The sequence below is a fragment of the Phascolarctos cinereus genome, unplaced genomic scaffold, assembly GCF_003287225.1.
Source record: "Phascolarctos cinereus isolate Bilbo 61053 unplaced genomic scaffold, phaCin_HiC Scaffold_5;HRSCAF=322, whole genome shotgun sequence".
Classification (NCBI taxonomy): Eukaryota; Metazoa; Chordata; class Mammalia; order Diprotodontia; family Phascolarctidae; genus Phascolarctos; species Phascolarctos cinereus.
Genome location: NW_027555958.1, coordinates 287,499,627 through 287,527,426, shown reverse-complemented (window position 1 = coordinate 287,527,426; position 27,800 = coordinate 287,499,627). Strand labels below are relative to the sequence as shown.

The window sequence follows — 27,800 nt, the reverse complement described above, 5'->3', positions numbered from 1 at the left end:
GAGTTGAAGCTTGCCCTTCCCCTGCTAATACTACATCAGACATCTACTTCAGGCATACCCCTCCCATTCTATGTCTCCCCCACCCCCACTTCTATTGCATTATCTGCAACAAGGTTCTATTGTTAACAAACTGCCCTTCATATTCAATTTCTTCCTGATACTTCAGTTGATCTTGTACTCAGGGAAACTTGGCTTCTCTTAAGACCCAACGTTCTGGACCACCCTCTCCAGTGCTGAATGTACCTTTTCTTGTGCTTCTCAAGCACCACGCAGGAAGAGTGGATGGCAATTCCCTGGTCCTCAGGCCATTTCCAGCACCCCCAACCCGAATGCCTCCCTGGTCTCACGTGGCAACTTATCTTTTGGCTCACTCTGTTCCTCTTATCACTCTAAGTAGACCCTAGCTGGTTTATCTGTCAGCATCCAGGCCATTTTCCCTCCCTTACTGAGGAATTCGCCACCTGGATCTCAGACTTCCTCCATACTTGGGACTTCACTGTAGAAGTGGATATCTCCTTAAACTAATGTGGCCTACCAGTTCATCAACCTCATTAACTCTCATGCTTCACATCTTGACTCCACTTCAGAACTTCACAGGTTCTGGCTACAAAAATGTGCATACCCTTTGATCCAGTAATAGCACTTCTAGGGCTATATCCCAAAGAGATCAAACAAATGGGAAAAGGACCCACATGTACAAAAATATTCATAGCAGCTCTTTTTGTGGTGGCAAAGAATTGGAAATTGAGAGGATGCCTATCAACTAGGGAATGGCTGAGCAAGTTGTGGTATGTGAATGTAATGGAATACTATTATGCTATAAGAAATGATGAACAGGCTGACTTCAGAAAAACCAGGAAAGACTTGTATGGTCTGATGCTGAGTGAAGTGAGCAGAACCAAGAGGACTTTGTACACAATAACAGCCACGTTATGTGATGACTAAGATTGTTAAACTGAACCCTTCTCAGCATTACGAGGATCTAAGATATCTCCAGAGGCCTCGGGATGGAAAATGCTGTCCACATCCAAAGAAAGAACTCTGGAAGTCGAATCGCTATCACTTATTTTTACCTTCTGTTGAGTTTTGTTTCATCTTTCTGATGGTTCCTCCTATTGGTTTTGATTTTTACTTACAACTTCACTAATGTGAAAATATGTTTAATGGGTATGTAAATGTAAAGCCCATATCAGATTGTGCACCGTCTTGGGGAGGGTGGGGGGGAAGGAAAAGGGAGAAAAAATTTCAACTCAAAAGCATATGGAAAAAAAAAATAAGAATGAGATTTTCTCAGCAAAAAAAAAAAAAACCACAATAGAACTTCACAGGTTCTATGGATAGGGGAAAGAGTTCATGACCAAACAAGGAACAGAAAGCACCACAAAAGATAAAATGGCCAATCGTGACTAGATAAAATCAAAAAGTTTTTTGTACAAACAAAACCAATGCAATTAAGAAAAAACCAACAAGGAAAAGAGGTAACTGGGAAAAAAAATTGCAGCAAGTTTGATTGATAAAATCTTTCCCCAAGAAATATAAGGAAATGATTCAAATCTTTAAGAAGCATTCTCCAATTAATAAATGGTTAAAGACTATTAAAAAGAGTTGTCCACGAAAGAAATCCAAGCTATCAATAAATATATGAAAAAATATTCCAAATGACCAAATGACCAGAGAAATACAAATTAAAACAATTCTAAAGTTCCACCTCACAAACTATCAGATGGGTAAAGTTAACAAGAAAATGGCAAATGTGGGAAGAGTTTCAGGAAAATAGGTACACTGATAACACTGTTGGGGGAGCTGTGAATGGAAAGCAATTTGGAGCCATGCCAAAAAATGACCAAATTGTACATATCCTTTGACCTAGTGATATAATTACTAGGCCCATACTTAAAAGAAGGTAGTCTTTGATGTTTAGATGGAAAAGGGCAAAAATATTTATAGCAGCTCTTTCTGTAACAGCAAAGAACTAGAAATTTAAGGGAGTATATATCAGTTGGGGAATGAATGAAAAAATTATGGTGTATGAATGCAATGGAATACCACTATCCCATAAGAAATGAAGGAAGGGATGGTTTCAGTGAAACTTGGTAAGACTTATGTGAAATGATACAGAGTGAAATGAGTGGAACCAGGAGAACAATTTACACAATTACAAGAACACTGTAAAAACAATTTTGAAAGCCTTAAGAATTCTGTTAAGGCAAGAACCACTCATGATCCCACAGGCCCCACACTGCCAAGCATGTGGCCCATCTCTTGACTTAGAAGTGACAGACTCTGAAGAAGCGCAGAAGGAGAAGTGTTTTGGACATAATCAATGCAGGGTTTTGCTTTGTCTTTGAATATCTGTAAAGAGTTTTGTTTGTTTTTCTTTTTCAATGGTGAGGGGGAGTAAGAGGAAGAAAATTTTGATTTGTTAAAAAAAAAAACAAAACACACTTGACAAATCCTATCTTATCAAATCATCCACTTACATAGCTCAGAACTGAAATTCCCCTGACCACAACCTTCTGTCCACATTTCTCCCTGGGCTTCATCTCCCGTAAACCTAATATTTATCCTCACACAACCCCCAGCCATTCCATTCCACCCATCCTTGCTCTGACCTCACATTCTTCCCTTCAATATCTTTGTTTCTCATAGACTTATGTACACATCTCTCTGATGAAATGTAAGCTCTTTCAGAATAGGCCTTGTCAGCTAGGTGGCACAGTGGATAGAGCACTGGCCCTGGAGTCAGGAGGACCTGAGTTCAAATGTGGCCTCAGACACTTGACACTTACTAGTTGAGTGACCCTGGGAAAGTCACTTCACCCCATTGCCTCATAAAAAAAAAAGCAAAAGAGAATAGGTCTGGTTTCATTTTTTGGTCTTCCTATACTTCTCACCTAACATAGTGCCTGACACAAAATAACCATTTAATAAGGACTTGTCAATGAAGCTCCATTCTGAAATCACCACCTTCTTAAAGTATGTTTCCAAATTGATGTCCCATAGGCATCTAAGCCCAAGCAGAAGACAAGTCTAATTCATTTTTGCATATTCTTATCACCTAGAACTATATTTCCCAAGTGTTAGGCAACTAAAAAATTGTGAAAGTGAATTATAATTGTCTTCCTTGGGTTTTAACTTGTTCTAAAGCCATAGCCCAGCCTCCTAGAGCCCTTTTCTTCACTACAAAGGCAGAAGAAATGTTGGCTCTTTTCTTCTTTATCCTCGCAGCAAACCCACAGGCTAGTCTGACTCGCTGGAGACTTGAGCATACAAATCTGCTCTGGTACCATCCTCTTTAGAAACATTTTAAGTATTTCTTGACCTGGGTTCCTCACAAAAGGTGGGATGTTTTAGGGAGACTCAGCCAGCACAGTTATCCTAGATCCTATCAGATCACTATAAAGCAGGGTTATTTTATTTAACCTTTTATGTGCCATAGGCACTTCTGGCAGTCTGGTAAAGCCTATGAACCCCAAGCCTACGGACCCTTTCTCAGAATAATGTTTTTAAATGCATAAAATACATAGGATTACAAAGGAAACACATTATATTGAAATATAATCATCAAAATATTTTTAAAAAACAAATTATCAGGCCCTAAGTTAAGAACCCCTGCTATAAAGGATTAAGCTAGTTTGGGCCTCTGTTCTCCCATGTTCTGGGAGTACTGGAAATAGTTGTCCCTTATACATTGAGACTTCCCCTTTTTGTGGTTTTGATATATTGCGGGTCGGCATAAGAAATTAAATAGGAATTTGGGGGGAGTTTTGTAGAAGCCATAGATGACACAGAAAAAGTTCAAAAACTCAGAAATGCATAAAATACATGTATAGTATTGTTTAATATCAACATATTTTATCTTTTAATACCATAATAATTCAAACTTCTCTGATATAAAAGGTGGGCCAAAAAATTTTACACAGATTTTCCTGATTGTGGAAACCCCTGAGATAAGGAAGGGATAACTGCAGTTTTTTTCCTTGAGAGAGAAAAAAAAAGTCTATCCTCTTGCTGTTCTCCTTAAGTTGCCCCTAGAGAACCCTTTCAGCCGAGGACTTTGCCTCATACTTTACTGAAAAAAATGATTTACTTGCCAAGACTTCTCCCTCCTTCTCTCCTTACCTCATAGCATTCAGACATTTTCCTCTACTACCTCCTCCTTCACTCCAATACTGGGTGAAGAAATGGTCCTTCTCTTTCCTAAGGCCAACCCTTCCATGTGAGTCCAATCCCATCCCTTCTAGTTTTCCTCAACAGATCACTGCCCCTACTTTCATCCTCACTCTCTACTCTTCAACTTCTATTTACTTTCTCCCTAGGACCTGCAAACACACTCATGCATTCCCCACCCTTACTTAATCTATGCTTGATTCTACCATCTCCAATAGCTATTGTCCTGTATCACTCTTCCCTTTAGTGGCAGTTTAGCCACTTTGAGAAAGCTATCCACACTAACAACCAGGGCTTCCAACCTCATCGTTCAACAAAATTGCCCTGTCCAAAATTATCAATGATCTCTAAACTGCTTGATCTAATGGCCTTTTCTTAATCCTTATTTCACACAGTTGATCACCTTATCCTCCTGGATACTCTCTCTCCCGAGGTTTTTGTGACACTGTTCTCCCCAGTTCTCCTTCTATCTGTCCTGTTGCTCCTTCTCAGTCTCCTTTGCTGCATCTTCACCTATGTTATGTCCAAGACTCTCTCCTGGTCCCTCTTCTCTTTTTACTCTATAACAGGTAAAGATTCTAAGACTGGGGTCCTTAACCTGGGTCCATGGATAGATTTGGGGGGAGGGAGAGGACTGTCAACTGGAATGGAAAAAAAATTACATCTTTATTTTCACTAACCTCTAACTATAATTGTACATTTTCTTTAATTGTGAATTTTTAAAAAAATCAACATTATTATAAAAAAGGGTCCATAGGCTTCAGATACCAGGGGAGTCCAACCCTTAGAAAAGTTAAAAAACCCACTGCTCTCTATCTCACTTAGTGATCTCATCAGCTCCTATGAATTCAGTTGTTTCTATGCAGATGATTCCCAGATCAATATATCCAACCTTCCCCTCCCACTTTTGCCCCAGTCCTGCATCACCAATTGCTTTTTTGATAACTCAAAATAAGCACCGTAAGCTCAATAAGTCTAAAATAGAACTCATTATCTTTCCCCCTAAATCCTTCCCTGTCCTAAATCTGTTACTGTAGGACACCACCACTGTCCCTGTAACCACAGCCCCAAAACCTCGGTGGTATCCTTAGATTCCTCACTTTCACTCACCCCACCTATCCAATGTTATAATTTCTACCTTCATAACATCTCTCATACATTTCCTCTCTGACCACACAGCCACTAACCAAGCTAAGGCCCTCGTCAACTCTCAGCTGGACTTTCTAAGTGGTCTTCCTACCTCAAATCTCTTCCTATTCAAATTAATTCTCTAGTTAGCTGCCAAACTGATTTCCCTAAAATACAGATCTTATCACATCACCTCTGTGATCCATGAAGGAGGAAGGAGAGAAAGAAACATTTATTAAGTACCTATTATGTGCCAGGCATCATGCTAAGTATTTTGAAAATATTATCTCATTTGATACTACAGAGCTCCAGTAACTATTACTTCCAGGATCAAATTCCTGTTTGACATTTAAAGCTCTTAACAACCTGGCATTCATTCACCTTCCCAGTCTTCTTATATTTCTATCCTCTATTCATTCTACATACAATATAGCAATCCTAGCCTTCTTGCTGTTCCTCATACTTGACACTCTAACTGCCTGCTGACTCCACACTTTTTCAATGGTTGTCCCATATGCCTAATATACACTCCTTCCTCATCTCTTCTTCACTGCTTTCAAGATAAATCTCATGTATCCAGTTATATGTCTCAATCTATGTACCCAGTTATCTACATATTGTCTTCCACATCTGAATGTGAACTCCTTCGGGGCAGGGATTGTTTTTGCCTTTCTCTCTATCCCAGATATGAGCCACAGTGCCTGGCATACAGTAAGCACTTAATAAATGCTTGTTTACTGATTGACAAAAGAATGTTTCTCCTCACAAGCTCCCTTTTGCTAATACTCAGAATACCCTTATCCAACAAAAAAATCAAATGAATCACAGCAAGAGAATCCAAAGAGTTCTATGGGGAGAAAAGTTTCTGGTATTATGAATGATTTCAGCAGGAAAAGATAAAGTGTGATGAAACAGTTATGCTTTCAAGAGAATATTCCACAAGGTGGAGGTTTAAAAGCATTTCTCAGAAGTAGTACTAGCAGGGTTTATTCTTTGCATCTGGCACAGAGGAGTGATAAAATCCCTTTGGTTTGCATATTCTCTTTCAGTGTTTGGCCAGACATCCTATATGAAGGTTGAGTTATGAACAAAACCAAGATCATTTTGTAACAAGCAGATATTTCTAAAGATTGTTTTTGGAACTTCTAAACCAGCCAGCTAACAAGTTAATTAATAAGCTGATAAAGTAGTGATAAAGGATACTTGGTCTACTCCATAGTTTAAGCTATTTTCTGTAGGCTTCTCTTTGATGTCTAATAATTTTGATAGGTGACACTTAGCCAACGCCAAGCCGCTAAACACACAGGATATACAACCTAGCGCTATCGTCTTTAGAAGGGATCCTGGAAATATGCTCCCTGGCAGATAACTACTGGATAACTTTTGCCCTACTCCACTGCCACAAACCCCAAGGAGAGCATATTTTGGGATGGTTTGCTGGACTAAGACTGGAACTCCCTAAGCTCTGTGCTATTCAACTCTGATACAAAAGCCAAGGCTAGAAGTCCAAATTGTTTCAAGGCTTATTCTTGGCCCCTAGGTTAAACTAGTGTTCTTACCAAACAAATTAAACCAATTTTGTCCCAAAGTATTTATAAGTCCTCCTACTGCGTATGTTAGTGGGGCAAAACACCGCTCAGACGCTGAGCCACAATGTTAGCTTTGTTTATATCCAGCCACCCCACCACAGCAAACACCAAATACCTTTAGGTCATCAGCCTCAGGTTTTTCAGTCTCTGAATCGTCATCTTCCTACAAGACAAGAATTTACAGGATTAAGCTTAAAAGAGCGGGCCTGGTGGTTCCCACATGCATAAGTAGGGGCTGGAGGTGAGCAGCCCAGTTACCCAGCCTGAGTCTCCCCACCAATAACAGCCCCTCCCCTACTACATGACCCAAAGCTAAATAAAGAAGAGAAGACAAAGAGATACTCAAAAATAAGAACATCAGCATCTGAAGGCCCACAGAGGTAGCTCAGAGATGTAAGTCCATGTTACCATAGAAACACCCAAGAGATGCAAAACTACATACATAAAATGAAGAAAAGCTGAAAGATGCTTTGGAAAGGCACAAGACCTGGCCCACTAAGTAAAACTAGCTTTGAATTATCTAGGAAACTTAAATTACTTCTAAAAGTTCAAGAAGCTACTTATAATTTTGTGTCCTAGTTCTTACAAAAATACATTCAACTTGGGCCTACCATAACATCTTTCATTGCAAAATTGTTGTGGGATCCACATACAGTTAAATTCCAACACCTCAATCAACTAAAAGAACGGCAACACAAGACGTAGGAAGTCTGAGGCATAGAATGGCTATGTTACATCAACAATCAACGGCAGAATCAAAAGTTCACACCCCAACCTCTTGCCTTTCTACATAGGTCCATCACTGATCCAACCTATTTAGCTTTGTTCCTCAAGAGAGGAACCATACAGAAACAGCCATGTAGGCAGGACACTGTCCCAAGCATGTACCAATAACACAAATACAAAGTGACCAGTTGCCAGACATACATCCAAGGGCTCAGCTAGTGATATGGTTTTCATAGATCAGTGGTAACAACACACAATACACCTCTTGAGTCAGCACAGCTGCTCTTCAATTCCCACCAACAAGAGGATGCTTCCAGCACACACAGCAAAGAATACCAGCTAAATGCCTGGATGAAATCCACAAGACCTAAACTTGCTTTCTTCAATCAGAGCCACACTTTGCAAAAAATCTCAGACAAAGACAACAATCCAGATGTTAAGACAAATACTACACAAGAGGACTTTAATGAACTAAACTCTCATTAATATTTGCCAACTGTTCTTTAAGATGACTATAAACAAAGGGATTTTGCTGTAATACAAATACTTAAAAATAGATGGCACAGCACCAAGCTCCAGGAACTTTTTTTTTTATTAAATAATAATAATAATAACAATAATAATAATAATAATAATAATAATAATGATAATGATGTTTATTGGAAATAAATATCCAAATACAATTATATCCGGTAATGTCCATGTTCAGACCAGAAAACTGATCGGCTTTTACCAGCAAAAACAAACAAAAAAAACTTAGTAGAAACAAAATGAAAACTATAAACAAATGAACATGGTACAATGATTAAAAAATAGCTGTTAGTTAAGCAAATACCTACTTGAGGAGAGCAGAAAACATGCAGCAGTTTACAACTACAGACAACTCTTGATTATCAGGACAAGTGGGAAGAAGCAAGGAATTTGAAGGGGAGAGCCAAATGCAGCAGATAATGCAAATTTCCTTTTTTTATCTGGCTTAGAAGTAATTTTTATACTAGCATCTTATTGACATATCTAACATTCTAGCAATTCGTATCTGTTGTTGTTCAGTCCTTTAATCATGTCCCACTCTTTGTTAAGTCCATGGGGTATTCTTGACAAAGATACTGGAGTGGTTTGCCATTTCCTTATCCAGTGCGCTCCCATTTTATAGACCAGGAACTGAGGCAAATAAGGGTCACAAATTTAATAAGTATCTGAGGCCGGACTTGACTCAGATCTTCCTGACTACAGAGCCAATGCTCTATCCATTATATCTCCTAGCTGGCCCAATTCATATTACTCTTCAAAATACAGTATTGTGAATACCCAATTCAGAAGCCAGTAAAGATGAACAGTCTTCCATCCTGTTTAAGACTCAACTGCTCTCCTCTTTATTTAGCTGTGGGGCACACAGTAGTGGAGAGGACTGTTATTGGTGGAGAGCCTCAGGCTAGGTGACTAGGTAGCTTTCCATTCAATGGCCAGAGGTTTAAGTGTTTGCTCATTCATCCTGTCAGTCTGGCTCATATTACTCTAGAATCGTTTTGTTATAGCTGAGTTGGAGAAGGAAGGTCAAACTTCTTTAATTTCCAGTTCTGATTGTGCTTCAGGTTCAAGTAAGGGTAAGGGTCAAAGAGGTGACGTCAACAAAGTTACTAAGCAAACTGTCAATAGCACAGTTAAACAGATAAGGTAGTAAATTCAAGTATTTGGAAATAAACTATTTCCCTTCCTACGCTTTTAAATTAGAAATCAGAGATTTGATTTGAATGCCAGGCACAGTGGAAAGAGCAGTGGACTTGGGGTGTCAGAGAGACCTAGGGTAAAATCCCAATTCCAAAACTTAATAGCTGTGTGATCTGAAGAAGTCACAACCTCCTCCAGCCTTAGTCTCCTCATCTGTAAAGTTGGGGGAACAAAAGCAGCTGTACTACAGATATGTGATAAGGATCAAATGAAATAATCTCTGCAAACTTGAAAATTATAAGTCCCTAGGAATAAAAAGATAATTAAGAGTTGACTTCAGAGACAGAGTTTCATGACAGAAACTGAAGCACTATTGGAAATGGAATGAATTGTATAAAAAGGGAAGACTAACCCAACACTAAGTGCCTCTAGATAGCTGGGTCGAATACAGTGGTCTTGTCTATTCCATTGGGATCTCCCCTTATCTTGCCTAACAAGTTTGACTAAAAGATAAGCCCCAATGGGATGGGGGTGGGGGTGGAACACAACCAACTCCACCACTGAAATTTAACCCAGTATCTTCATCTAATGGGGGGTGGGGGGTGGGAAGAACAAGCTTTAAGGAGCAGCTTGGCCACGAGAAAAACGGAAGTGCTATGGGTCCATCTTAGAAAAGGGGTTTCCGGTGAACAGAAGGTGATGGCTTTGGACAGCTCTGGATTACAGAACAGTGTACCTACCGATTGTCTGCTGTTTTCTTCATCCTCTTCCTCATAACCATCTTCATCTCCCTCAAGTCGAGAAAAATCATCATCTCCATAGGCTTCAGACACTAAGCCACCTTTTTCCTCTAACCCAGAGGAAGAAAGAAAAATGAGTGGGGATGGGGAGAGTATAAATACTACTACTAGTGATCTGAGTGGCTGGAACCATCTCTGCAAGTAAAGGGGAACCTGGTGCCAAAGTCTCATTCCTAGTCACACCATCCTAGTAGAAGTAGCTAAAAGCTCAGAATCGATCCTAAAGTTTATAATTTAGCTGAAGGAACAAGACTAATAGGCAGACTAAGCCAAAAACAACCTTCTTAACTGGGTCCTGAATGACTCTGGGGAGTTCTCTACTCACAAATGGGGTAAGTTTTAATGAATCATCAGAGGCCCATGTCACTTCTTTAAGATTCTCACTTTAATATAAAGAGATGGAGATGAGAATGAAATCATAGTGCCCATCATGCTTCCTCCTTAACCCCGAACGCCTGGCAAAACTAGAAGCATCCAACGTTAGAGCCCAGCCCCTTACGTGCCAGATGGGGAAACTGAGGCCCTGGGAGAATAAACCCGCTGCCTGGGCGCCTCACCCCCAGTCTCGCAGGGCTTGGGGTGGGGGTTCGGCCTTGTTTCTCAGGGGCCGGGGTCTGCGGGCGCAGGAGGCAAGACTCCGCCTCCTTCCCCAGCAGCCCCCTACTCTTTCTTTCCCTTCCTTTTCTACCTGGGTGGCGGGCTCGGGTCCGAGCTCCGCGCCCGCCCCAAGCCTTACCCGCTGCGGTCGCGCTCCCAGCCGTTTCCACTCCAGCCTCGCTGTCCGACTCGGGCTCCGAATCCTCTGCGTAAACCGCCAGCGACGACAGAACGTTCTTCTTGCCAGCCATCTTCCTCCTTCCCGGCGCCGGCGCTCCCGAATGACGCTACGCCGCCGCTTTCGCTATTTCGAGGCCGCGCGCTCTTCCTACCGGAAGCCCAACGACACCCTCACTTCCTCCCTCCCTGACCTTTTGTCTCGGAGAACAAGCCAATCAAAAAAGCGAACTCCTTCCTGTTCCCGCCCCCGCCTTACCCCGTCCACCGTCCCCTCTACCTACCCCCCCCACACGCAGCAGCCCCGTGACGCCATCATCGTGCGACGTGGGAATTGTGCGTGGGTCTGAGTCAAGGAGCGGTGCAAACCAGAAGATTGGCTCGTTCGGGACTTCTGGGGTCTCTAGGCCGCGGGACTCCCGGGGCTTAGATAAGAGCTCCCAGGTTGGGGGCTCGCAGTCTGCAGCGGGGCCCTGCCCGCACCCATATCCTGGGCTGGGGGCACAAAGAGTAGTGTGCTAGGGAGGAGATGCATTTAGAAAGGAGGGGAGCAGAGAAAAAATGTGGGCGTGTGTGTGTCTGCTGGGAAAAAAAGAGAGGGTGTGTGCGTGTGTGTGTGTGTGCGCGCGCGTGTGGTAGGGAGAAAATGTCTTTCCAAAGCAGAGGAGTTGAGGCCTGGGCACAGGAAAAGTATATGTATATGTCTGTGCCTGTGCCTTGATGTGCGTGTTTATGTAAGGGGGAGGACAAGGTTCGGAGGAGAAAAGTGAGATGAAGGAGAAGTTGGAGGAGAGTGGTCAGGGTGCTGGGGGAAAGAGGAATGGGGTCAAGGGTGGAGGGGATGGTGCGGAGTAAAGGGGCCAAGGTCTTCAAGGAAGGAGGGCTGGGGTCCTGGGTTGAGAGGAGTTAGGGGCAGGATGTGAGATGAGGAAAGTATAATGGTATAACTAGAAGTGTGGTTGAAGGGAAAAGGGGATGGGCCATGGGGGAGATAAGAAGGACGTGAAGATCTAGACAATTTCCTAATCTGTTACGTGGATGAGTAGCCTTCTGGGCTGTGCTTGTGACTGCTCTTAGCACCTCTCTTCCCGCAGTGGGAGTGGGGACTACCAGACCCTGCCAGAGAGAACCCTGAACAAATTATCCCCAGTCCTCAGAGCTAATCATTAGAGATTTGTGTGTCCGATTTTTTTTTTATTTGTGCTTAGAGAACATGACCTGAGGGAGAAAGGTGGGTTGAATTTTTACTTTTGTGATTGAGTTTTCCTAAAAGGTAAGAGTGGAAGAAATGCTGGTTATCCAGGAAAGTGTAGTTTGGGATTGTTATGACACATGAAAGTGCCATAATGAAGAGAAACATAGAGTATAGCTAGAGAGGCGTTCTCGTGCAATCATTCTATCTTCATTTTTGCCTTAACCTTTGGCCACCTGTCTCTCTAAGATGAGTACCTGCCTTTATTCTTCTCTCTCCTCTGGTCCTGAGCCACGTGTCAGGAGTGCACTTAAGAAGATCTTTGGGTTTGACTCATTTAAGACCACCTTGCAGGAGAGTGCCACCATGGCAGTGGTTAAAGGTAACATACTACCAACCTTGGTGAAACCTCAGGGATACCATCCGTTGAGGCTGTGCTAACAGTGCTTCTTCCCTGCAGTGAACTCTCCCTTCCCTCCCAATTTAATGCCTCTAAGTCTGGAAAGCAAACCTCTTGTAGACCTGTCCTCTTAGCATAGATCCTAGATAACATAGCCACAACAAGTGACCTGGTTCATACATCTTGTAGTAGGGTTGCATCCCGAGTGAATGCAAAAGTAGCTGTTCTTCCACTGTTTGTTTTTGGTTTGGTTTAGTTTTGTAAATTAGGGGCTAGAATGACTAGTTTCAGTTATTAACTTGCTGGGTTGTCTCTCAAGCGTCATAGATCAAGCCTCCTCGAAAAGGGAAAGGAGGAAGTATTGGTGCTAACTTCTGAAATGATGTAAGATGGATATTGTGAGTTAAGTCTTCAAATAAATGGACCTTGTTAAGTGCAAAGCAGAAGTATTAATATTGATGCATTTGGAAATGAAAGATGCTGCCCCAGAGGAGGCACCACAGTTCGGCATCACCATGCCAACACTGCCCAATCCTTTCTCACCTTCGTTTTTTACTTTAATGGGTGTTTTATCCAGCCATCCATAACCCAGCTTATTTGGACTTTTCTGTTTTAGTTTCTGTTAGTTTCAGAAAGGTTAAGGGTTTACAACCTCTCAGAGCCTAGATTTACTTATCTGTAAGAGGGAGATAGTAATTTTTGCTCAAGCTTCAAAGAATTGTTTTAAGAAAACTTAGTACTACTTCCGGATGAGATATGAGGTGGAAAGCGCTGTACAAACCTTTAAAGCAGCTTATATAATTGTCGGCTATTATTATTATTCCTTATGAAAATGTTTCAGTGGTACCAGACCATAGAGTCCCCTGATCTTGTCCTCAAGGAGTTCCCTTCCCCAAATGGTAAAAGACTGTTGTTTTTACAGGTGAGAAGGATGTGTTCGTGTGCATGCCCACAGGGGCAGGGAAATCCTTGTGCTATCAGCTTCCTGCACTGCTGGCAGCAGGTATCACCATTGTGATCTCTCCTCTTATTGCCCTCATTCAGGTGAGACTTGGGGTAATGGAGGAAAGAAACCAAAAAAGGGGAAGATTGTCCAGGTGGAAGTTTCATTTCCTTTTTTTGGTTTCCCCTTCTTGCCTTCTCTGGTTTGCCTGTCTTGCTATCTGTATTAGTGGGTATCAGTTTTTGCAGACCAAGGATTCGAGTATAGTTTGTGCAGCTGGTGTATCATCAGACTTAGATGTGTCATGAAGAACTGTATTTCAACAGTTACGCTTTCCGTAGTCAATTTTTGAACACGCAAATGAGGTAGTAATGATAAAGAGAAGAAAAAGGATGCTTGAGGTTGGTTAGGGATAGGGAGAATGGGTGGGAAAAGCCTTTGATGTTGTCAGGACCCTGGTAAGGTCACAGGTGTGTCACAGAAGAAAAAAAGTTGGGGGGCAGCTAGGTGGCACAGTGGATAGATCGCTGGCCCTAGAGTCAGGAGGACCTAAGTTCAAATCCGGTCTCAGACCAGACACTTGACATTTAACTAATTTGTGACCCTGGGCAAGTCACTTAATCCCAGTTGCTTCACCAAAAAAAAAAAAGTTAGAAAATGCTTCTTGGGGTCTTGTCTCCATCTGTTTGAGTGTTTTAACTGCTCAGAACTCAAATGGGCTAATTAGGGCAGTTTACCTTCAATTCCCCTTCTTGAGGAACTTTTCCTCTTTCAGAAGGCTGAAGATGAAACACACTTTTCTCCTCTTGGCAGAGAAGTGATAGAAATCTTTAGATAAGACGGAACAAAACATGCATCCCCGACATGGCCATGTGTTGGTTTATTTTGTTTGTATTTCTTCCAAGGGACGGCAAGGTGACTTAGTACACTGATAGTGATAGACATGAAGAAAAAGAGCATAAATAAAACATGTTTAAAAAATGAATAGATGGGAGTCGAGGGGAAGGGCAAAAGGGAATACAAATAAAATAATTTTTTGTTCAGTCGTTTTTCAGTTGTGTCTGACTCTTCGTGACCCCATTTGGGGTTTTCTTGGCAAAGATACTGGAGTGGTTTGCCATTTCCTTCTTCAGCTTATTTTACAGATGAGGAAACTGAGGCAAACAGGGTTAAGTGACTTGCCTAGAGTCACACAGTTAAGTATCTGAGACCAGATTTGAACTCCAGAAGATGAATCAGGTGACTGTGCAGCAGATAGAGTTGTAGCCTGGAGTCAAGAAGGCTTACCTTCATGAGTTCAATTCTTGTCTCAGACACTTACTAGCTTGGTGACTCTTAGCCTTCCCTTAGCTCACTTTCCAGCTTTCTTTGAATATGTGATACTGATACACTGAGCTAGGATCCTCTGTTGCTCATTGATTGGTCTAGGATGCTAGAAGGAGGCATTTCAGTTAGATCTTGAAAAGCCTGAGCTTTTCTGTCTTCTGTTTACTGATCATCTTGCTTATCTGCATGTGGGATGGGCCATTTCTGGGATAAAGAGGAGTCTCTGCCTAGCATGGAAGGTGAACCCATGTGACTTTTTGCTGTTCCTTCACCCTACTAAACCTTTGACCTTTCCTATAGCCATACTTCCTGAGTTTTTCTCCCATTCTGATCTTGGTCACCTTAGGAAGGGCATCAGGATATTAACACCATAAAAGTAATGGGTTTTTTTTCCTTTTACAAAATTTGAGTCATGAGCACAGCCAATTGGGTATGAGTGGTAGGAGGGGAAACTTGCATCCTTTAATAAAGTAGGAGTGCTGATTAGAGCTGGGAAATGCCCTTGGGGATTTATGTGAGGTATTGAGTCCTAAAAGCAGAATTTACCTTTCTCTTTATTCAGGACCAGGTAGATCACTTGTTGGCTCTGAAAGTTCGTGTATGCTCTCTGAACTCCAAATTATCTGCTCAGGAGAGAAAGAAAATTCTAATGGACCTGGAGAAGGAAAAGCCACAGACAAAGCTCTTATATATCACTCCTGAAATGGCAGCCTCTGCCTCCTTTCAGCCCATTCTGAGCTCACTGGTGTCCCGACACCTTCTCTCCTACCTGGTGGTAGATGAGGCTCATTGTGTCTCCCAGTGGGGGCATGACTTCCGACCCGATTACCTCCGGCTAGGTGCCCTGAGGAAACGAATACCCCATGCCCCTTGTGTGGCTTTGACAGCCACAGCTACCCAGCAAGTTCAGGAGGATGTGGTCACTGCCTTGAAGTTGCGACAGCCAGTTGCCATCTTTAAAACACCCTGTTTCCGGGACAACCTCTTCTATGATGTGCAGTTCAAGGACCTGCTTGGTGATCCCTATGGGAACCTCAGGGACTTCTGCCTAAAGGCACTTGGACAGAAAAACGATAAGGAAGTAAATGATTGTTGAGAACGGGATATGGGGAAACTATCAAATCTTTGGGATGCGACCTATAGTTCCTATGCTCTGGATTACACAGATGAAAGTTGGTTTCCTAAAGCTGTTTCTCCTGTCTAGCTTTCTTGGCTGGCAGTGGCAATAGTTTCTTAAAAACTTATAGAACTCATGAATTTTTGTTTTCTAGAGTTTTCCTTTGTCCTGATTCTCTTTATCCTAGATTCTCCCTTGAAGGGTAAACCAGTAGACCGTACTGCTGTGTTGGAACTTTGAAAATCTGAATGATTTTTTAAATCGTAGAGTGAGATGGTGGAATTAAAAGGCTTGGGTTCAACATTTTTTTTCTCCAGTTGCATCCCAAATCAGAATGGCCCCTGCTAGTGTGGATTCCTTGCCTGTGCATATAGCCCTGAAGAGATTGTAGGAACTGTCAAGAGGAAAAGCCCATGGTGGCCGTGGTCACTTTGTTCCTTTTATGCTGATTACAACTTGTTCTCTGTCTCATGCAGGCTTTTCCTGGCTGTGGCATCGTGTACTGCAGGACACGAGAGGCCTGTGAACAGGTGGCAACAGAGCTCAGCTCCAGGGGTGTAAAAGCCAAGGCTTATCATGCAGGTATGGGGGCCATGGAGACTGACCCCTTTGCCTTTTCAGAACCCCCTTGATGGAAGCCGCCTGGTCCTCCCTGCCTCCTGGTAGTCAAGTCATATGTCATCTCTTTTTGCCTTCAGAAAGAGCCAGAGAACTGGGCTTCAAGCCTCAGAAGGAAGGAACTGGGGCTGAAGTAAGGTGTACAATGAGATTTGTGGGTATGATTTCCATGCTGTCCTCTGCATCCCTTGTGATAAGCAGCTGGTTGATATTTCAGAATCTCTGGGACACCAGTAGGGAATGGGAATCACAAGTGGCACCCCAAGAACTTCTTGCTCTTTCTTTCAGAACTCTTCACTTTCCTTTGGTCCTTCCGCAGGGCTCAAGGCCGAGGACAGGATGTTAGTGCAAAATGAGTGGATGGAGGAGAAGGTTCCTGTCATTGTTGCAACCATCAGTTTCGGGATGGGAGTGGACAAAGCAAATGTCAGGTGGGCAGTTACTCTGTGAGTCCTATGGGGCTGTCCAAGGACTGGCTGTGTAGTATCTTACCCAAGGGAGCTGACTGGTGTTCTCCCTCCAGTATCAGAAAGAGGGGCAGCTCCTTAGGGGGTTCAGAGGAAATACTGTATTGTGATTGAATAAAGAAGGAAGGGGTAGAACACTCAGCCCAATGTAACTATGCACAGATACTATGTACCCTCTTACATAATTCTTCCCCCCACATGCCACTCACTCTTTGTTGATGCAGTTCTGCTAAATGGCTAGAAAGGCAGGCAATTAGATATTGTTGACATTAAGTAATTGAATAATGCTTCAGAGGAGTTGGGAGTAAGGAATTGATTATCTTCTCTTTACTATTTACTGATGACCCAGAGAGTTATAGGGCAAATATTAGCTTTCTTAAGTCCACATTTGAAAATAGTTCTTAGTAATAGTTGACTCCCAGCCATGGACCTAAATATTGGGAAGCATTTTGGTCTGAAGGCTCAAGGAAGTTAGTATCTTGACTCTTTGTTCCCATATGTGCACTGGAGTTCTTAAAGTTCCCTGATGAATAGCTCTTGTGTACTCTGGGTTAGGCTCCTGTATGGCACTGAAATCTGCTGATAGGCACGGGTACTTCTTCTTTCCCTGCCCCAAGACCCTTACTCTCTCTTATATTACATACACCCTTCTATCCTATCTGGTCTCTGCCCTCAAGGAGCTCCTATTTTAATGAGGGAGACAATATGCAAATAACTATATACAAGATTTATACTGATTTATACTATAACAGAAGGTAATCTTAGAGGGGAGCCCATAGCACTGGGGAGGACCACTGGGAAAGGGCTCCTGCAGAAGACTTGAGTCTTCTGAGTCCTGAAAGAAACCAGGAGGGAAAGCATTGCAGGCATGGGAGTCACAGCCAGTGCAAAGGCACAGAAAGGGGAGAGGGACTGTCATGTTCAGAGAACAGCTAGTAGGCAGGTGCAGCTGTATTTAAAAGTTCATGGAGAAGAACAAAGTGTAATATACTGGAAAGATAGGAAGGATCCAGGATGTGAAGGGTTTTAAATGCCTAGCAGCATTTTACATTTTATGCTAGGGGTAACAAGGAGGCACACCATCAGGCCCGTGCTTTAGCAAAGTCAGGGTAGCAGCTGAGTGGGGGTCCGATTGAAGCAAGGAGAGACTTGAAGCAGGGAGACCAGCCACAAGGTTGGATCATGCCTCTTCTCAACTCTTCATTTCTCCATTGGTTTTTACTCTGGGTCCCGCAGATTTGTTGCCCACTGGAATATCGCCAAGTCAATGGCTGGGTATTACCAAGAGTCTGGACGAGCTGGGAGGGATGGACAGCCCTCTTGGTGCCGCCTCTATTACTCCAGGAATGATCGGGATCAAGTCAGCTTTCTGATAAAGAAGGAGATCTCAAAACTGCAGGTAAGCCTTGGGTAGCAGTTACTCAAATTTTCTGTCCTCTTCTCAGTCTGAGCCTTTCTGTCTGTCTCTTTCTCTTGAAATTCATTTATTTACCTCAAGGGTCAGTCATTATTTCTATAAAAACTTAAAGTCATGGTAAAAAGTAATATTTAAACAAATGATTCCTTTATACTTATTAAAACAAAACAAAACAATTCCTTCATGAATTGGTTCATTAAAGTCTAAGTAGTTTTTCTTTGCAACAGACATTACCCCTAACATATATATGGGTAACAGTTGCTGCTAGTCCTCAATCCTGAGTAATTTCTAGGGTCTGTTTGGTTCTGTTAAATGTACCAAACCCTTAAAATTTACTTACCTCAAGCATTGCAAAGAGGATACTGCTTCCACTACAGAGGTCCTTCCTAAATCCTTGTTCTTCTGTTCTTTTACATCAAGTACAAAGAATACTCTTAAAAAAAAAGTACTGGGTCTGCCTATCTTGCCCAGACTGGAAATGCAGGGGCCATTCACAGATCCAGTTTGCACAGTTTTAGTTTACAAAGAAGCTCTGACCTACTCCATTTCTGATCTGGACTGGCTTACCCCTGCTTATGCACCTTGGTGTGTAAGCCACCCTTCCTTCTGGGGGCTAATCATGTTAATTAATGTTGAACTTAGTGCACATACCTAAGCAACCCTAGACCACTTAAATAGTCTAGAAAAGAAAATTAGCATTCATAGAGATTTGGCCAGTCTCACATGATATTTTGACATCTTCAACAGCCTAATAAATTTCTTAATAGAACAAAACATTGAGAGGGTACTGGGAAATTATTGGTCTGTCCTTAAAAAGACCCCCAAGGTGAGGGTTACTGCTGTCCAATAGCAAATTTGACATTCTGCATCTTCAATAAGGTGGTGCCTTGTCTATAGCTGTTCTTTGGCAGCTCCCCTGTTACAGCCTGCATCAGGGTATTGAGTCCATAATTAAGCAATAGGAATTTGTGATCACTTTTATTCCTTGAACTCTCTTAATTTGGAATGATGTTTACCTTTGGAATGATGCGTACCTACGTTTTCTGACTTACTCCTGGCATTGAAGATTACAACTCAGACAGGTTAAGGTATTGGCCCCTCAAGTTAATTTTTCCCCCCTTCCATCAGCCCAGACAGAAGGCAGTTCCTCAAAACTACATCCAATTTCAGTAGTATTGTTTGGTTGGTTATATAGTAAATCCTGGCTCAAATTTCCTATAAGGCAAGAATCTTGTGATCTTGTACAGCTTGATTCTTTGCTTTTTCAGCTGGTTGGTGGTTTTGAAGAATTCATTATGATGCAAGGGTATTCAAGGAGTTCCTTTAGAATCAGCCTCTGATGAGGATTATGTTTCAAAAGCTTTAAAAATAAATTCCTTAGCCCCTTCTATTACAAAGTCAAAGAATTAATATTCAACCCTTGAAATGCTTCTCAAAGTTTCTTGATATATTTCTGCTTAAAAAAGAGACTAACCAGAAATTCATAGCACAGAGCTCTAAGATTCAGTAGGTCCAACTTTTCATCATGCATCCTGCCTTCAGTCCTCTCAGGAGGTAGATAGTAAAGCGTACCCCAAAGAGTAGTCCTAGATGATTGAGGATACACTGACCTGCCCAAGTCGTCAGTCTTCACTCTACCATCTGGTTCACCAGTTTAATATCCAGGCGAGTCACCTCTTTTAAGTGACAGTGTAATAAGGCCTCTTCCAGTAATCTGAGACTTTCTCTTTCTGTCTTTCTGAGTCCTCAGTTTCGGGTTAAAGGGGTACTCTTAGATCTAGGCCTTAAGGTAGTATGGAAGGTCAGCAAGTATTGATTAAGTACTTAATATGTGTCAGGCACTATGCTAAGCCCTGAGAATATAAATACAAGCAAAATAAAGACATGGAGCTTATGGGAGAATATAACGCATAAAAGGAAGCCAAAAATCTGGGAGGGCAAAGGGTGAGCAGGTATGCTGGAGAAAGAAGAGAACCAAGAATGGAGCTCAGGGAGGAATAAAGGATTGAAAGTAATTGGCCTGGGCATTTGCCTTGAAGTGGAGGTGCTGGGAAGTACAGACCAGTCAGAGGAAGGGACTGCAGAGACAGTGTAATCTCCCATGGCAAGGTCACTTAATTGAAGGGGATCTCAGAAGCCATCTAGTCCAACCTACATCCCTCCAGCAACTGGACTTCCAGCTTTGCCACTACCTCCTGAACCATCCACATTTCTTAGGTCAAGCTAAATTTGTCTCTCTGTAACTTCCACCTCTCATGCTTTAGTTCTGCTACTTTTGGTGTAAAGGAGGACACATCTGATCCTTCTTCCATGTGGTGATCTTTTATAAAGCATATATTTAAAGACATCTGAGTCAGGAAGATTCACCTTCCGGAGTTCAAATCTGTCTTCAGCTACATCCTAGCTGTGTGACCCTGGACAAGTCATTTAACCCTGTTAGCCTCAGTTCCTCATCTGTAAAATGAGCTGGAGAAGGACATGCAAAACCGCTCTAGCAGTATCTCTGCCAAGAAAACCCCAAATGGGATCTCGGAGAGTCAGACACGAAAAAATGACTTCACAGTAAATCCTGTTATATCGTCTTTTGATCATACTGTGAATTTTGTCTTCTGGTCTCATGATTCCCATTTTCTTTTTATGGCATGGTCTCCAGACCCTTCACCATCCTAGTTTCTCCCCTCTGGACATTCTACTTTTCAAAAACAAAAAACTGAACACACTATTCCAGAAAGGGCCAGGTGGGGCTGTCACCGTCTGGATACTGGATATTAGGCCTATCTTAATATAGCTAAAATCTCATTTACTTACTCTTTCTCACTGTTAAATTTCATCTTATTCAATAAGGGTCCTTATTCCCTTCTGTTGAGATCTTTTTGGATCCTTGACTGCATCCAGCATGTTTTTATTCCTTCTAGTTTTCTGTCATCTTCAAACTATCAGTATACAATCTTTGCCTTCATCTAAGTTATTGATAAATGTTAAATAACAATGCCAGGGACAGATCTCTGGGGCACTTCACTAGAAGAGACCTCCCTCCAGGATTTGACATCAACTCATCAATGACTTTTCTTTGGGTTTGTTAATCAACAAGTTCCGAATTCATTTAACTGTGCTGTCTTCTGTCCAAGGTCTCTCTAGCTTGTTCACGGGTTAGCTTAAGAAGTATGTTGTCAGACATCTTTCTGAAATCTGCATTTCCAGCATTCCCATGGTCCTACCAGTCTGATGACTTGAAGTCAGTCTGGCATGATTGTTTTTGGTGTAGCCAATGTGGCTCTTGGTGATTGTAGCTTCCTTTTCTAAATCTGCACAGACTGTTCTTTTCATGAGACATTCTACAGCTTTGCTAAGAATCTAAGTTTATAGTTTGTAGAGTCTGTTCTCTTCTCTTTTGTGAAAAGAGTAGAGTGCAAAAGTTATAGCAAGATTGTGGGGTCATCTGATGTCATTGAAGTGGTTAATAATCATATTTTGTTTCATGAATAATTGAAAATATTAAAGTGGACCAAAACAAATGTGACCATTAAAAGCGGTCAGCTTTGTGAAGAATTTTGTGCAATTCCATGTCTTAATACTATGTGGAAAAAACATCAGACATGGAGTTTGAAAGCCTCAGGGCCCACTCCTGCCTTATGTACCTGCATAGGGCAGGTGGAAAGAAGGCAGAACTTGCAGTGGGCTAGGAAGAGTTTTTGTTTCAATGGCCTTTGATTACCTCTAGGAAAAGAGAGGGAACAAGGACTCTGATAAAGCCAGCATGACAGCCTTTGAGGCCCTGGTGGACTTCTGTGAGAAGCTGGGGTAAGTATCATTTCTTGTTTGGAATTGAATGAAATGTTGGCTTGAGTATTTCCCTCCCCTAAAGTACTGTTAATGTTAAAAGGTCACAAAAAACAACTCTGTTCCATCAAGGTGTGACTTCTGAAGGAAGACAGTTGGTTCTGCTTCTCCCCAGTCTGCCTTTGGGCAGCTTTTTCAGTGGAAAAGAGAACACAGCAGGGTGGCTTGAGCCCCACAGAACTCGACCTTATGGGATTTGGCCCAGCCTGCGTCAGGAAAACCATCTGTATCTTAATTCATTGGCCCGTGTCTTCCTGATTCAATCCTGCACGATGTGGTCATCTCTAAGCAAAGCCATTGTGTTTATTATATGGCGCTGGGCCACCTTCTCTGTTTTTATTCCAGGACAGCAGCTACTTTAAGACCCAAGTAAACCTCAGCACCTGACCCAGCTCAACTATTGGGCTGCTGGTGATTTAGTTTGGGGAAATTGGCTGTTACAACAGAGGAGCAAATTAACTTTTTCAATTCAAATTAATTTCATAGCCATCCTTTTTTGAACACCTTTTTTCAAAAAGCCACTATGCTAAGTGCTGAGGGTGATATGGAGATGAAAAAAACATTCTCTTCTACCCTCACAGACCTAACAATTTAGTCTGAAAGAAGAGACATATAAAACTGGCTTGGGGAGGGATCTCTTCTGTCTGATGGGAATTAAGAAGGGCTTCATGGAAAATGTTCCATTTGAAGTGGTGCAGGAAGAATGGGTAGGATTTAAACAGATGGGAATTGGGAAACAGGCCCTTTCTCCAGTCAGATAAACGGTGTGGGTTGTATTCTGAGAATAAGGAGTAGGGCTGGTAAAGGGAGTAGTGAAAGATAACAAACGTGGAAGCCAAATTGTGGAGGGCCTTGAATACACCAGGCAAAAATAGGAGAGTAATGTGGTAAAAGCTGCTTCCTGGGAAGCTTAATCAGGCAGCAGTGTTGGGAGGATTGGGCAGAGGAGCCATGGAGATCAGGGAGGCCAAGGTAGAGGGTGACTGCTGCAGGAGCTGACCAAGGGTGGTGGCAATGGGAATAGAAAGGAGGGGAAATGTATGTAACTGACATGGCTCACAGCTACTTACCAGCGTGAGGATATGGGATGGGGCAGGGCCCGAGAGAGGGAAGAGTCTGGGGGCTGAAGTTCAGGCTGGGTCTGCATAGGACATGGATTACTGCTCAAGAGAGGGCATTGAGGGAGTAGTAGAAGGCACCTCTTCTTCAATGCTCTGTTATGGAAGCTAGAGCTGATTTTGTGTAAAATGTGTATTTTGGGCAATTCCACTGGCAGGGGGGAAAGGAGATGCTGGAAGCAAGCAGGCCAGTTAGGGGGCTGATGCAGTGGTCTTGGAGAGATCACCAGAGCCTGTACTAGCCAGGTTTGTGGCAGTGGGGATGGAAAGGAGGGGATATTTGTAACTGGTCATTCCACGTCTTCCAGGGGGCTCTAGTCTTCCCCTCTCCCTCCTCTCTTCTTGTCCTTATTACTCTCTGATCTTCTGTAATGAGAAGGTGGCACCAGACTGAAGTAGTTTCCTTCTCCATAATTTGACCTGGCCAGATTATGAGGCACACACCCAACAGGCCGGACTAGTGGGCTGGAGTTCAGTAACTGCCCTTGCCCACAGCCAGTGTTGTCCTGTGCCCTCAGTTCCAGGGATTGTGGGGAGCTGCTAAATTGTGTCTTTTGAGGCTCTCTGGGGAAGGCTTTCATTTCTGCCGAGAGATGAAAGAGCCAAGTGTTCTTGCTAATTGTCAGACCCACTTTGGGCTTTGGTCCTGCTTCCTAGAAATAACTCTGGATGCTTCTCTGAGTGGGGGGTCGGGCCAAGTTCTCCACAGGGGTTCCATGTGATGTCACCTCCTTGCCACGAACACAGAGACCCTACAGAAGGGACTACCCAGGCAGTGTGCAGCTGCGCTTCCTTCATGGAACCGAGGACACACTGGTCCTATAATTGCCTTTGGCATATTCCTCTGCTTGCCTCAGTGGGCAGGTCTGTCTGTGGACTCTTTTGTCATCCCACTTCCCCCCCTACATCCCCCTCCCTGACTTCAATCTCTTTTAATTTCTTGCCCATCTTGTCCCTGGGAGGAAGCTCCTGGTCTGAAAAGCAGAGTCTGACCTAGGACTGCAAGGGTTAGAGTGGGGAACTCTCTTGGCCCCCTATGTCCTGAGTAGCTCTTTAGAGTTAAGAGAAGCCTTCCTTGATTAAACAGTGTACAGTGTGAAGGAAAAAAATGTTCTATAAACGCCTGTGTTTCCTAAAACAGCTCACCCTAGTTTTAAGCTGAAGTTGCCTTGGCTGTTTCCTTAAAAAAAAATCCTTTAATAGGGAACTTTTGGGATAGAGGTATGGTAGTCATATGAGAAAATGAATGGTGCGGGAAGCAATTAGGTAGAGTAGAGAGATACGTTGAGCACATCACAAGAGACAATACACAGAATGAGTGTAAATCGATGATAATTTCTCTTTTACTGTTTGAGCCGGGTATGATTTTTAAAATCTGTTCTTTTAACCAAGAAGCAACTGTTTTCCTTTTATAGATATATGCTCTTACTGTTTTTATAGCACTATTATTTTTAGAGAGATATTGCTATTACACTATTATTTTTAGACAGATATTGACTGTATATATATTCTAGATTTATGTTATTACTCACCTATTTATTCAGGAGAAAATTGCTTATTGGAATTATTGTAATGTGGCGATGGGTTGAGTATTTGCTTTTAAAAATATTAAATTCAGAATATCTGTTTTTCTGAAAAAAAGAGCATCCTTGGACTCTGGACACCTAGAATCAAGTATCAGTTGATGTATGTTAAAACATGATGAGGATCTTTCTCCTGTGGAAGCCTTCATGGTTAGATTAGAGTTGTACAGGGGAAATGAGAATCCGAAAGTGGCAGCTCAAGAGGGTGGAGACAGGAATGGAGACAATCTCTGACTGTAGGCTGGAGGCAGAGGATGGAAACATTGATTATCCATGATGGGGCTTTTTATTTGAGATCATTGTAAAGAACACTGTTTAGTTTATAGTTGGAAAACATTGGCACTTTGAGGGGGAGGGGACTGGACTTTTCAGCCAGGGTGGAGAAGTTTGTCAGATGTGATTTTTCCCACAGTTCTTTTCTTCTTCCCTGATCCTCTTCCCACATCTCTGGTGAAGGCACGGAAGAACTTATCCTGGAGCAGCAGGAGGACATAAGGCTATATAGGATGGACCCCATGGGACATGGATATTTGTCTCAGAACAGTCTCTCTCCATCTTGTCCAGCCCTCCAAAAATGACTCTGCAAATTCTGTTATTCTAGAATCTCCCAGGACCTTCTGTGGAGGTCATTGACAGAAAACTTGGCTTTGGGCAGAGGTGATGCCTTCCTGGCAGGGATTGGCAGACCAGTTTCCTTTCTCATCTCTTCTCATCCAAGTTAAATCTCTTGGCTTTTTTGAGAAGTAGGTTTGGAAGTTATCTCTGAGTAGAAGTAGTTGAAAAGAACAGCAAAGAGGAAGAGAACAATAATTGTGGTGTAGAACAGGCACATCACCACCAGGGGCCCAAAGGACCAGGGATCACTTTGGTCCTTTACTTCAGAGAATTCATTCTGTCTCTGGACAAATTCTGTCATATTTGTGACAGGTGTGTCCATTCATCTGGAAGAGAAAGCACAGGCGAGTGGGTAAACGATACTCTGTGGCAAAGAACATGGCTTCTGTACCTCTCTTACTGTGCTTCCTTTCTTTATCATTTAGGTATACTTTTGGCCTATTTGGGTTGTCGGACATGAGAGGAAATGACCCCTTCAGCAGGCAGCTGAGGGAACATTAATACTGAAAGCAGGGAATATCTTAAAACAAACTGTGTCCCTCTACCTCCTTTCTAGCCCCACCTCCTTGTATCGAACAGAAATGGAAGTAGATGCCCCAGTCCTAACCCCTTTCTTGAATTCTTCCCAGCTGAAGCCCAAGTGCCACTACGTGCCTTTCACCCTATATAATCCGTGTCCTAGTTGCCAGGTCATGTGGAGGATTTTTAGGGGATACGTCTGAGACTGGAGCAGTATCTTCAGAACCGTCTTGCTGGCACTGAGGTCTAAAAGGAGATTCCCAGGAGGTGGCTAGAGGAGTAAGCACCCCTGCCATGAGCCCATTGGGAAGGAAGCTGATAGCCACAGGGTTGGGACCTGGAAAACTGGCTGATTTTGTCAGTGAAAATGGAGTAATTATTACCTAATTCTGTTGTCACTGTTGTGCTCTGTCTCCCCCATCTATGGCAAATTGAAATGGTTAGCCTAGAGCTCAAGCCACTGCACAAGTAAGCTAGCTGGAGCTGTTCTGAGACATGAGGAGGCAGCAGGTGGAAAGCGCTAGTATCTCTAGTCAGTGCTAGAAAGAAGAACCAGATCCTTCTATAACTATAACTACTCCCTCACTGTCATTACCAAAGCAACAAGGCAGGACAGGGCATGGCTACCTGGCAACAACAACAATTTCCCTTCAGCCCTCCACATTCACCCTTCAGGTTGCATGCTGCCCCTTTATGACATCTCTTATTACCCCTAGAAGATTGTCCTTCTTGTTCATTTTTAAAAAATCACTCCTATATGACAACATTGGAGGTGAAGGGAGGATACCCTGTATGGTAGGATTTCCCCCAGTTAACATGCCCTAGGCTAGCCCAGGTTCTTACCTGATGATGGCTGTCTAGTTGATCTAGATGACCTGCTCTAGAGCACAGGAGAAGCTTGGAGCCAGTTCTGCCCAAGTCTTTGAAAATGTCCTTTCAGTGCTGGGGTGAATGATTAACTATAATCTTGGCCAGTCCCTCCTGGTACTAGTTTCTGAGAGAAGGATTCTTATCACAGCAGGAACCTCGTGCTTCATTTTTCTGGGCAAGACAACGTTTCCCCAGTTGCCTCTGCTTTCTTCTAGGATAAGTTCCCATATCTCTTTAATGATGTGATCAAGAAAATGAAAAGAACTAGATCAATGTTCCCTAGTGTGGATTAGGGACATCCACTCAGGTTAGCCCTCAAGAACATCCTGTGTGTTACCTTCTTCAACAAACATTATCCATCTTGAGTAAGATCAGCCCTTGATATGTTTGCAGCCTGTTGCTGTTTGCTTTTTGTAGAGATTAGGTCCTCAGGGTTACTGCCTTATCCTTGTTCTCCATGTTTACCTTTTCCTTTTAAAAAAAATCCATTTACCTGCTTTCCCAGAATTCAAAAGGAAGCTGCTAGTTTCAGTGGCTTGACAAGCTGCTACCATGTTGGCTCAAACCAAGCTCACTAATCGGGATGCAATTTAAATGAACCTGGAGCTCTTTCAGAGCCCTGTGAAATGTGACAGCCAGCCAGGGCATTGCCATTACAAGTAACTGAGTGAGCAGTCTTCCTTTGCCCTTAGGGTACAGTGGGAGACATCTGCCTGTCCTGTGGGGGCAGGACTCTTACTTCCAGTATTTGGGAAGAGGTGGTCAACAGCCCTACAAGTTAGACTAGTTTTAGCAGTAGAGCTTCATTTTACTATCCTGACAAGAAGGGACAGTCCCTAGTGCTGAGGAAGGACTTGTGTGTGGCAGTATTTAGGGCAGCAACAACATGAGAGAAGATCGAAGATGAGATTGATTCAGAT

General features: G+C 42.7%; 2 protein-coding genes and 1 long non-coding RNA gene across 8 annotated transcripts in view; 1 reads left to right on the top strand and 2 right to left on the bottom strand.

Annotated features, from left to right (window-relative positions):
- The window catches only part of SAP30BP (SAP30 binding protein), a 45,635-nt gene extending 34,643 nt beyond the window's left edge, over positions 1 to 10,992 (bottom strand). The window contains exons 1-3 of one of the 5 annotated variants that reach the window (XM_021002656.2): positions 10,818 to 10,991; positions 10,022 to 10,131; positions 7,003 to 7,050 (exon numbers count right to left, since the gene is read on the bottom strand). In XM_021002656.2, coding sequence (XP_020858315.1) covers positions 7,003 to 7,050; positions 10,022 to 10,131; positions 10,818 to 10,929 — 270 coding nt within the window. In that variant the 5' untranslated portion in view covers positions 10,930 to 10,991. Of the gene's footprint in view, positions 1 to 7,002; positions 7,051 to 10,021; positions 10,132 to 10,817 lie in introns of all 5 variants that reach the window. The other 4 variants (XM_021002657.2, XM_021002659.2, XM_021002658.2 and 1 more) reach the window with 4 other exon arrangements.
- Positions 10,993 to 11,158: 166 nt separating this feature from the next.
- RECQL5 (RecQ like helicase 5) overlaps positions 11,159 to 27,800 on the top strand; it is a 34,647-nt gene continuing 18,005 nt past the window's right edge. Inside the window, exons 1-8 of one of the 2 annotated variants that reach the window (XM_078155916.1) lie at positions 11,159 to 11,340; positions 12,284 to 12,429; positions 13,370 to 13,491; positions 15,279 to 15,797; positions 16,310 to 16,415; positions 16,771 to 16,882; positions 18,155 to 18,317; positions 22,057 to 22,136. In XM_078155916.1, coding sequence (XP_078012042.1) covers positions 12,297 to 12,429; positions 13,370 to 13,491; positions 15,279 to 15,797; positions 16,310 to 16,415; positions 16,771 to 16,882; positions 18,155 to 18,317; positions 22,057 to 22,136 — 1,235 coding nt within the window. In that variant the 5' untranslated portion in view covers positions 11,159 to 11,340; positions 12,284 to 12,296. The remainder of the gene's footprint in view (positions 11,341 to 12,283; positions 12,430 to 13,369; positions 13,492 to 15,278; positions 15,798 to 16,309; positions 16,416 to 16,770; positions 16,883 to 18,154; positions 18,318 to 22,056; positions 22,137 to 27,800) is intronic. The other variant, XM_021002655.2, reaches the window with a different exon arrangement.
- On the bottom strand, positions 14,248 to 26,684 carry LOC144457736 (uncharacterized). The gene is made up of 4 exons (XR_013487195.1): positions 26,394 to 26,684; positions 24,826 to 25,817; positions 15,263 to 15,339; positions 14,248 to 14,318 (listed from the first exon to the last, which is right to left on the bottom strand). It is a non-coding gene; the product is annotated as an uncharacterized LOC144457736 (long non-coding RNA).